At 31.5% G+C, this 11974-nt stretch overlaps 1 protein-coding gene and 1 long non-coding RNA gene across 2 annotated transcripts; one reads left to right on the top strand and one right to left on the bottom strand.

The window, feature by feature from the left end:
- Nucleotides 1-583: 583 nt before the first annotated feature.
- Nucleotides 584-2308, bottom strand: LOC107913822 (uncharacterized). Its single transcript, XM_016842467.2, has 2 exons — nucleotides 1750-2308; nucleotides 584-1153 (listed from the first exon to the last, which is right to left on the bottom strand). The coding sequence occupies exons 1-2, from the start codon at nucleotides 1829-1831 to the stop codon at nucleotides 948-950; spliced, it is 288 nt and encodes a 95-aa protein (XP_016697956.1). The 5' UTR covers nucleotides 1832-2308; the 3' UTR covers nucleotides 584-947.
- An 8784-nt stretch (nucleotides 2309-11092) lies between these two features.
- On the top strand, nucleotides 11093-11669 carry LOC107915935 (uncharacterized). The gene is made up of 2 exons (XR_001689321.2): nucleotides 11093-11288; nucleotides 11407-11669. It is a non-coding gene; the product is annotated as an uncharacterized lncRNA (long non-coding RNA).
- The last annotated feature ends 305 nt before the right edge of the window (nucleotides 11670-11974 follow it).

The following is an 11974-nucleotide window of genomic DNA, read 5'->3' on the forward strand; positions in this document are numbered from 1 at the left end:
TTAAAAACAATTTTAAATTTAATTTAACTCAATAAATTATTATAATATTCATATATTAATAAAATATTAAAAAAATCCACAATTACTAATATAAAATTCAAGTACGTTTATACACTTGTATAATTTTTTGTATAATCAATAGTTTAACAATCTAACTATTGTAATTTATATTCCATCCGTCCATGACAAATCTAGAGTAAATTAATTTTTTTAGCTATTTATGTAAATAATTAAATATATATTAATAAAAACATTATTTTAGAGCGATATTATAAAGATATCAAATTTATTCGAAGATTTACATAAATACAATTATATTAATTGTTACAATATTAATTGTATAAAAAAATACTTTAATATTTATAAAAATATATTTAACATTTTAATTTAATTTTTATATTTTTTATAATTAACTTAAATTGAATCCAAGTCGAAATTAAAAATCTTTTATCCAAACCTAACGCGCCACTCGACAATTCGTAATTGCGTCTATATTTTTGTGACAAATAATTAGGCTACGGAATTTTAGTTTAATGGTGGACAATGCCAAAGCTCTTTCGATAAAGAGAGATGGGGCCTAAAAGATTCAAACAATACTTCCATTATTTGAATAAACTTTGAGCTTAAAGCTCAGCACACCATTGAGTTCAACAAGGTTTGGATTTGATAAAAGTATCACATATCTACAAAATGTCTTCATACGAAAGCATTTCCTTTTAATAGTGATACACCAACTTAATATTTCCATTTGAACAAGGTTGGCAAAACACCTATATGTACCATGCCACTGCAACGCATACCGGCCAGCAGGCCGTCCATCGGGGTTCTAAAACAACGATGCCTATGTAAAAAGCATTGCAGGGGACAGTAGGAACAAAATTTTATTACATAGAGTATACTATAATATCATCATCAAGTACCCCAAATCCAAATGGCTGTCAACAAAATCAAGCATGATCGGCCGACAAGGATGTGGATGAAGAAGTGTTGTTAGAAGAAGACCATACAAAAACTCGCCAAAAGGGTCGTTGCTTGCGCTTGGGATGAGGATGATGATGCTCAGTTTCGGATCTTCTCAGCATCTCCCACATCACCTGCACATCTTGGTACCCACATGTTTGTATATCATCACGTAGTTTCAATAGCCCTGCACCTGCCATATCCCATCACCATCATTTATATCAGTAAAAACCAAACTAAACTATGGGTTTTCTTCTTCTTTTTAATTGTTTTAGTATTAATTGTGATGGTGCTTAGATGAGTGGTCCTGGCAGTGATTGGGCCAAAATTGAGCACTAAAGAAAAGGTTGATGTAAGTTGTTTTCACGCCATTGCTAACTTTGGAAAAAAAAAAGTTGCACTAAAAAAGAAGTTGATCCTATAGCCTTTGTATTGCAAATGGAACATGAAGCCATTGGTTAGTATGGGTTTCATAGTGGACTTTGTCAGCTTGGATTTTTAAACATAGTGATGACACCCATCAATGAATATCTCAAAACATGCTTTTGGTGTATATATATATGTGTATATATCCGACCCAATAGATTCTTAGAAGATTTGACACATATGTAATATACCTTTCCTAATGAACTAAATACATAGGGATTTGAAATAGGTTTAAGAATTAAGAGTGAATTTGCATTATATAAACATATACATGTAAATAATTTGTATAATATACCAAAAAAAGGGGTCCAAAAGGAAAGCCGTATTTAGTGGAAAAAGGGAAGAGGGGTGGATGAAACGCACCGTTTTTGCGAGCTTTGAGAGGAGAAGAAACAGTAAACCAAAATCTACGAACAGGGAAAATCATCTTATGCCAAAAATCCATGAATTTCTCTTTCACTCTTATCTTTCTCTTGCTGTTTTTGATCTTCCTCTTCCCTCCTCCTCCGCCTCCACCCAGCACTCTAAACGCTATCGTTTTGAACCCTGCCAGACCTCCACCTTTTATCAATAAGAAGAAGCTTTATATATGCAGCTTTTACCAAGGTCCAGAAGGAAGAAGAAGAGAGGTATGGGGGTTAAATCACAGGAGAATGAATCCCCAATCAATAAATACAGACTACATACGAAAGAAAAAGGAGGAGAAGCGTGAGGGGTTTTAAATACAAGGAAGAGGTCTCTTCATCATTTTTACAAAGCGAAGAACGACACGTGACTATTATATATGGAGTTGATGACAGAATCACAGAGAGAGAAACCAAAAGCTACTTTATTTTGGTTTTGGTTTCAACGTATTTTCACACTTCACAAAATGTTTGGCGAGATCGAGAGGATGGTATCAAACACCTAATTGTTTAATACCAGACCATAATTTCTTCTTTTATGACCATTTTAAACCCTAATCTTAAATTTAGAATCCAAATCTTAAACTTAAAGGCAGAGACGAAACTAAAAAAAAAAATTTAAGGAGCAAAAATTAAATTGTAATATTTACTATAGTAAAAATATAATTTCATCATTTTAATAACATATATCTTTATAATTTTTAAAAGATTAAATTAAAATTTTATATTTTTAGGGAGTCGAAGTATAATTTTATCTTTATTAAAAATTATAAATGGCCTAAATAAAAAATTTTTATTTTAGGCGGTTGGGCCCCCTAATTTCGCCCCTACCTAAGAGTGTATAATTTAAGATTCAAAGTTCAGGGTTTAGAATCTATAACCTAAGGTCTAAAATCCATGAGTCTAAGGTCCAAAGTTTCAGGATATAGGATTTAATATTCAGATTCGAGTTGAAGATAAAAAAAAATTTACTAAAATGATGGGTGAAAATTATGAAAAAATATTAAAATAACATTAAATAATTAATAATAGATATAGAATGACGCGATATCTATCTCTTACTTATTACACCCTTATCATTATTACTATGGGATGTCGGCTTCCAATTTTTGGTTCTCACTATACCACCCATCAAATCATAAAACAATATGCATATATTAATTACAAATATATATTTTTCAGTTATATATCTAACTAAAAAAAATTAGATTCAACATTATTACTACAAATAATATTATTCAAAAAAATTAAAAAAATATATATTTGGAGCGTTGTATGAAGTAAACTCCATATGATTGACTGCTGACGAAATTGATGTATGATATAATAAAAAATATATTATCAATATACCAAATATCAATTCATTCAAAAATATCGTAAAACTTTTTATTAATAAAAAATATACTGTCAAAAGATCATTATCATTAAGTTATAAAAGAAAAAACTTTTTTTAAAGCAAATAAAGGTATAATTTAGAATAAAAGAAAAGTAGTAAATTTTAAGGACTAAATTGAAAGATAAAATTGATTTAATTAAGTCGGGGGGCGGTTTAGCTGTTTGAATTAAATTGGTAGATGATAAATTAAAGGATATAATTTAGATTTGCTTTTTTAACCTATTGGCTACCAAAAATTAGTGTCGGCAGTGGCCTTGGCCACGTAGCTAATAAGGGCAACGGATATGGCATGAAAAAGATTGGTTATCAAACGTGCCTTTGCTCATTTTTGATAAAGACTTTGGCCCAATCATATTTTGACATGTATTGTCTTAGGATTCCTTTGTGTTTTTTTGTCCATTTGCACTATGCTTCTTTCATTTTTCTAATTGGGGAAAATACTAAAAAAAAGTCACTTTTTTTAAAATTTATCGAAATGGGCCGATATTTTATTATTTATCGAAATGGGCCCTTTTCCCCTAAAGCGCGTCCACGTCAGCGCGAAGTCGGGGGACGTGTTAGCAAATCGCGTCCATGTCAGCGCGCTTTGCTGACGTGCACAGAAATCACGCTGACGTGGACGCGATTTGTTGCCACGTCATCAATGCGCGCTGACGTGGACGCGATTTGCTGCCACATAGCGCACCCCTGGGGATGCGTTTTCCCCGTTTTTCTCACATTAGGTTTTTGATTTTTAGGGTTAGGGTTTATGATTTTTAGGGTTTTAGAGAAAAAAGTAAATTAATTATAATTTATTCAAAATTGGATTACGTTTCGTGTTTATGAGTTTTTAAGATAAAATCAAAGCATGATGCTTTATGAGAAAAATTTGTGAAATCGCGCCATCGTGGACGCGCTTTTGCTACAGTAGCTCCTGGAAAAAATAATTTCGATTTGACGTTTCTGAGCAAATAGTATAAAAAAACGCTTCAAGCAAGATGCTTTATGAGAAGAATTGTTCGACGGATACGTGCTGCTTCTCAAGACGAGTCAATTCTCCGGTCATTGCTGAAATCGTACAAATTTTTACGATTTAAAAAAAATTTAAAAATAATTTTTTTTAAAATTATTTAAAAATAGGGATTTAATAGAAATTTAAGAGGAAATTCAGAGCAAATTGAGATTAAATATGGATCTGAGAGAAATTTGGAAGGAATTTGAGAGGAAATTAAGAAAATAATTGAGAGATGATTAGTTTGTGAAAAAAGAAAAGGTGGGAGTATTTATAGATTTTTTTTTTGACCGTCGGGGGGCAACGGTCAAAAAAACTACCGTTGCACTGTTCATGCGCGGGGAAATCGCGTCCCCAAGGGCGCGCTACGTGGCATCAAATCGCGTCCACGTCAGCGCGTTTTGTTGACGTGGACACAAATCGCTCTTACGTGGACGCGATTTGCTGACACGTCCCCTGATATCGCGCTGACGTGGACGCGTTTTAGGGGAAAGGGCTCATTCCGGTAAATAATAAAATACCGGGCCCATTTTAATAAATTAAAAAAAAAAGCTTTTAATGGTAAATTGCCCTTTCTAATCTATACACCCCTAAACTATTTTCTTTTTTCTTTTCCTGGAAAGTCCTTTTTAATAGGCATTACGTTATTTCTTTCTTTGGAAACACCTCTAATTATTTTTATTTCATGATTTTATTTTATTTTTACTTAAAAAATTATATAATTTTTGCGAATTTTGAAAAATAATTAAGGGAGGCATTTCTAATTCCCAATCCAACATTGTCTAATCAGAGATTAATCTTACAAATTACATTCGAAGACTAGATAATGAGAATCTTTGTCTCTACGGAGTAAGGACAATCATTTAGCAGGTCTGGTGCTGATGAGTGACTCACTTTTGGCTGTTTTAAATGTTATCCCTTTTCTCCAACACTAACTGAATGCGACGCTAAAGCTTATAATTTCCCCTATACTTGATGTTTGCATGTCTAAACTAGAATATCGATTCCAAACATCTCTACTACTGGTTTAGAAATATACGGTGGGTTGATTTAATTTATTGACTATTTATTAATATTTTAATAATTAAATTTCGATTTTTTTTGGTCAATAATCACATTTCATAAATAATTTATAAATATTATTTTCTAACTCTTTTTAATGAAATCAATGGTATACATTGACTCTAAATTAGATAAGATCATAAAAAAGTGTTTTACAATAGTAAAAACGTAATTTTTGAAGGATTAAATTAAAAATTTACTATTTTTAGAAGGGGCCAAAGTGTAATTTTACATTTATTAATTTAAAATTTTAAAAATTTTAAAGAACTTAAATAGAAAATTTTTCATTTTAATGAGCCCGAAGCCCCCTAGATTCGCCCATTTCACTTATGTCATTTGGTATATTAATATAGAGAAAAGTTTAATTATACTACATAGGTTTTGGTACAAATTGAAATTCAAAACATACGAGTAAAACTCTACTTCAAATGGATCTCTTCAACCAATAAATGCTGGGTGTAATGATAAGATATATTGTACTCTCAAAGAAAAAATATGAATTTGGTTCTTATAGACGATATCATTAAGAAAAATAGCAATATACCTCAGTGAATACGAAATATATATAAAAAAGAACTCTTCAAATAAATAAATAATTTCCTTAATTTGTTGCTAACTCCAATACCAAAATATATTGAAAAAATAATGGTTTACCAAAAAAAAAAAGCATTAATGATCTTTCATTGCATGATAACACGGTTTGTATAGAAATAAAATGCCCTCATTAATACAAAATTGACCAATTTATTTCGGTATTTGTGTTAATTTTTTAAATGATAAACTATCAAAATACTCTCTTTTATTTTTCTCGGGTTACATTTTAGTCACTTATGTTTGAAATGTTATGTTTTAGTCACTTACGTTATCGTATTATAACATTTTAGTCATTGAGCATTAATTGTCGTTAACGGTATAACGGTAAGTTGATGTGACACGTTAAATCATCATGTCAAACGAAAAATTTAGGTTAAATTATACAATTGATTCCTATATTTTTTTTCGTTTTAAGCAATTTTTTTTTTCTTTTATGTAAAAAGAGATGGAGAAGAGAGGAAAATAGAGGGAGAAGCAGAAGATAATGAAAAATAAAGAAAAAAGAAGTAAGTTAAAAGAACATAAAAGAAAAAAATTACTCAAAATGAAAAGAAAATATGTGGACCAATTATATAATTTAACCTAAAATTTTTATTTTAAATGATAATTTAACGTGTCACGTTAGTTTACCGTTACACCGTTAATGGTAATTAACGGCTCAATGACTAAAATGTTACAATACGTTAACGTGATTAAAATGTAACATTTTACACATAAATAACTAAAATATAATATGAGAGAAACAAAAGTGACTATTTTAATAATTTCTCTTTTTTAACATATATTTAAGGAAGGAATGAAGATTATAGACTAAAAATGGGACGGTGAGCTAAAACCAAAAGCTCTCTAGCTGGTGTCGTGAACTTCAACCGCCAGGGAGGGGAAAAATTTAAAAGAAAATATAAATAAATGGTGGGGTAATGTCACCTTTTACTAACATTTTCAAAGTGTTGAATGAAGGCTGGCTCTTCTTTGTAACCCATCACCCTTTGTTGTTGTTTTAATATTCCTTACTTGTTCATTTCAATAAATCTCGTGGGTATTGGGTGGGACTAAAATGAAAATATCCAATCTTGGAACCGTTGTAATTGTAATACAATTCATATTTCTATGTGTTATATATCAATGATCACTAACTCGAAATTCGGATAAGATATCACCAAATGAGTATGTACGAGGCATATAGCAGAAGGACAGTCAGAGGAGCTCATGATATCAGCTCACACGAGTTAAGGAGAGTTTGTATGTAGGGGGCCGTGAATCTAGCAGGCAATCCAGAACGGTACACATGTTCAACATGCCCGAGACCCACTCAGAAGGTCAATCTTATGAATAATGGGGTCAAGTTTCCTTTAACGAGATACAGAGAATATGGAAATTTTCGATTTTGGACTTGATGATGTAGAATATATAGGATTATTTTTATATTATAAAATAAGATAGACATAATCATTGTTTAGGACTTAGGGTACGACGTGGGTCAAAGGAAAAATAAATAAATATTAAAGTTAGACGTAATGTTCTTCAACATATCTTGTTTATAATGATTTGGAGGATTTATTAAATCTAGGAAAATATATTATTTTTGTTAAACAATAACTAAACACAACCATATTTTAATCTCGTAATTCATGTGATTGAAGTGGGAGAATCATTATTGGAAAAAAGGCTGTTACATTGGCAACTCCCACCACCCAAAAAAAGTCTTTGAAAATAAACCTGCATCTGTTTTGAAAAATAAAAAATGTTAGTCAAATTAGACTGCTGTGTGGTTGGTTTGAGGGTACATGAATAAATGGAGGAAAATAGAGGCAAAAGTACTGATTATGCAAAGGTCATGGCACAACGATTCTTTCAACATAACATTATTCAACTTTAAAACAAATGTGTGGGGCATTTTTTTTAAAAAAAAAAATCTATTTATGATTAAACCGACACATAGCCAGCAATCAAAATGCTTATATTATATTACATAAAAGTTAGGGTTGAATTTCTAGCATCCCTTTTCCTTTCCATTGCTCCCAATTATATTAAAAAAAAGTTCAAAACATTAATATTGCTTATAGTTAAAGTAAATAATAATTCTTAATACATAAATTAAAATAAATTAATTTGAGATTTGAGATGCGGTTATGTAAGGGAAACAATGACCAGGTTCAAGTCTCAGAAAATTAAACTTCTGCTAGAGAAAAAGAAGACTTTCTAGCTTCTCGAAACGCTAGTGTCGAAACCATTTTTTAAAAAACAAAAAAAAATTAGTTATCGACTTAAAAATGAAAATGGGAGTCGCCACCGATCTTTTATTAAGGTGTGATCGGTTCACCCTTAAAAATAAATTTTAGGTTTGCGAAATTTGAGAAAACAGGTTCTGGAGTCGGTTACGCACGAGGAAGGGTTAGCACCCTCGTAGCACCCAAAATTGGTACCGAATCGATTGTTTAATGTCTTAATGTTGCAATTTTGAAAAGATTTTAAAATACGGTCCTTTGAAAAGAAAACTTGAGTAAGATGACTTGGACGATGAGATTCATTTATTTCGAAGAAATAAATCGTCACACTTAGTAAGTTAGAGTGCAAGATTTTAAATCCTCAAAATTAAGTTTATCTCTTGACTTTTAAAACCTATGCATTTTGAGAAGGATATCCGATTATTTGGGTTAAATGAGAAAATCAAGATCCAATAAGTTAGGGCTCGATTTCACAAAATTCCTAAATATCGAATATTGCCTTTATTTTTAGAAGAATCCTCATCTTGAGAAAATAACATGTCATATCCAATGCATTAGGACACGACGATCGAATTCCCGAGAATGAGCTTTTATTTATGAAATTTGTATGGTTTTATTACAAAATAAATACTTGGCTATCTAAATTCGTGATAAAGAATTGAAGCCCAGTAAGTTAGGGCGCAATCCTCTCGAGAATCGTGAAAACAAGCACTTTTAAAAATTTATGAAAATAAAATGATTTGAATGCTTCAATGAACACCATTTTAAAACAAACGTAATATGATTGAATGTTGAAATATGATGTACAAGATAGTTGAATGAGCAATAGATAAATGCAAATAAGAATAGCAACAATGACGTTAATCACATTATACAAATAACAATATCAAAACTCGAAATCTAAATAAACCAATCATCTATTTTGAAAGGTACACTAAGACAAAAACAATATAATTAATATATTCTATATAAAAATTTACAATAAATTATATACATGACTTCCAAATAGACTTAAGATGAAAAATAACAACATTGAATAATAGTATTTAAAAAAAGAAAAAATTATTATACAAACATTTAGCATATAGATATACAAAAATGAACTTTAAGATATAACTTAAAACAAAACATTAAAATATACAAATTATATCAAATTCTTATATAAATATATATATTAATAAATAACGAATCAAATAATAACATGTTAAGTTTGAAAATAAGAGTATGTAATGGACTAAAAAATAATGCATGATAAATTTAAAACAAGTTAATGATGATTTGAAAAATAACAGCATACTACATCTTAAAATTATATTAATAATAGGTTTAAAAATAGTGTCAAACTAAGTATTAAAATAGGCTGTAAATAAATATATTAAAATAAGTACTAATGCGATTTAAAACTATACTATTAAAAATCAAGTTAAAGTTAAGACGCGATTTAAAATATAAAGAAGGAATAATAATAATAATAATAATAATAGGATTAAAAAATGATTTGGAATTCAAATAAAAATAAAAATAAAACATTACAAATAAAAATAAAAAGAAAAAATAAATATAAACTAAATTGGTAATTGACTTGAAAAATGAGGGACTAAAATTGCAATTAACCGCAAAATCTGAACATTCAAAATCACCCATAGAAAACGATACCGTTTATCAGAGGATTAAAATGAAAACTAAATCAAATGTATAGCACAATTTAAGAAAATTGAAGAAAATCAAATTACAATTACGCCAAACATAGAGGGACCGATTGTGCAAAAAGACCAACGAACGAAAGTGCGCGGATCCTACCCTCAGGTCGGGTCACCGCGCGGGTCGCAAGCCATTAAACGACGCCGTTTTGAAAACATTTTAAAACCTAAAAAAAACCTAAACCTAAATCTAAATATTTCATTTGGAGCCGCAGAGGAGAAGTGAACGCCGCCTCCAGTCTCCCCCACTCTCTGCCGTTTCATCTTCAAGACCTCCACCCATTCTTTTTCACAGAGGAAAAGAGGGTTTCATTGGTGCTTCGCGAAGGTAAGTTTTCTCCTACTCCTCTATTATTTCTTTCTTTGCGCACGATTAATCAAAACAGAAGACGAAAATCTCGAAGAAAAAAAAGGCAAAAAGAACCAAAAAACAAATCACCTTTCTTTTTCAAATTTCTCTGAGTTTTTTTTTTGTATTTCATATCTGTGTGTAATCAAAAAAAAAAGAGAAAGTTTACAGTGCTTGTATTGGCTTTATATAGCCAAGATTACAAAAATAAATAACAATAATAAAAAATCTGATCTGTTACTCTCTTTTTTTATTGTTGCATTTTCGTGCTTTTCATTGCTGTCGATTTCTACTTCTTTTTTGTTTGTTTGTCCTCTGTTATTTGTTTGTGACACGGCAGGTACGGAGGAGTCCAGTTGGAATGTACGGAGGCGTGCGTTGGAGGTGTGGCAGACGAGGAGGCCACGCATGGAAGCTTGCGGCGTTAGGGGACTTAGGGTTTGCTGAGAGTTGTAGTTCTTATTGGGCTTTGGGCTATTAGGGTTAGGTTTGGGCTTGGGGGTTTTTTTATTTCCTGGTTTGGGCCCTATTAGGTCTGCTGTAATTAGAGGTGTTCATGGGCCGGGCGGCCCGGCCCGGCCCGACGGCCCGCCCGAAATATGGGAGGGTTTGGGTAAAAATATAGGCCCGAAATATGGGCTTGGGTAAAAAAATGAGGCCCGTTTAGAAAACGGGCCAGGCCTTGGGCACCACTTTTTTGGCCCGGGCCCGGCCCGAATATAATAAATATATATTTTTTATTTTTAAAAATATTTTAAAATACTTTTTTTTATTTTTAAATTATTTTTAAAATATTTTTTTTAATTTTCTAAAAAAAATTTTGGTGTTTATTTAAAAATGGGCGGGGCCAGGCCGGGCCTGGGCCTAGGACTCGGGCCAAATTTTTTTATGGGCCTAACCCGAACCCAACCCGACCCGGCCCATGAACACCTCTAGCTGTAATGAACTGTGGACATTTTAATCAATTATTATTGAGGCCCCCGGGCAAAATGGCCTATAACAATTGATTAAAAATTAAACTTCTGCTAGAGAAAAAGAAGACTTTCTAGCTTCTCGAAACGCTAGTAACTTGAAACTCATTTGAGACAATGAAGGTATTGCCGCTCTGCCTCCGCCATTTCATGAATCACTGTCGGGGCTTCTTCAATCCATCAGACATCCCCTTTCTTGGCGAGCAGGTGAGCTACTCAATTCCCCCCCTCCCCTCTTGATATGCTGGAATTTGATTCTTTCAAAACCCACAGAATTATTTCATGTCCCAAAATAATATTACTAATCACTAATCTGTCAACGTAGGTCGCCTCAAACTTCTTTATCACTAATGAAGAATCGCCTTCTATTTCCACAAATTGAAAACCCATCATTGAGCAAATGTAATTGGTTAGCTATTATCTAAGGCTTCTACTGTTAAAGCATCATGTAATGAGGGGTCCATAAATAAGCTGCTATGATGATAAGTCTATCATGTTCCTTATAATAACCAGATCTTTGTAAAAGTGCGGATTGAAATTTATGTGAATAAAAAGTTCTAATGGAGGTCGTTATCGCATTGGCTCTTATGATGTATGGTTTAAATTTTATTTTATTAATGTTTTTATAAGATATTATAATGTATTTTTATTTAATGTTGTTAAAATTAAAATAATGTAAAATATTCAATATTTCGAATCCAGTGAGTTGAAACTATTTTATGTTTTAAATATTAAATTTCTAAATAAAATGGAATTCAAGATAAGGTTATATAAAAATGGAATAAGAGTGGTGAGAAGAGAAGGAGAGGCCGAAGCATATGCTTATTCTCATGAGCACTTAAGACATCACGGGATCAAAGGCCACGTATCACGGGCCCAGCGCCACATCACGC

The sequence above is a fragment of the Gossypium hirsutum genome, chromosome D10 (genome assembly GCF_007990345.1).
Source record: "Gossypium hirsutum isolate 1008001.06 chromosome D10, Gossypium_hirsutum_v2.1, whole genome shotgun sequence".
Taxonomy (NCBI): Eukaryota; Viridiplantae; Streptophyta; class Magnoliopsida; order Malvales; family Malvaceae; genus Gossypium; species Gossypium hirsutum.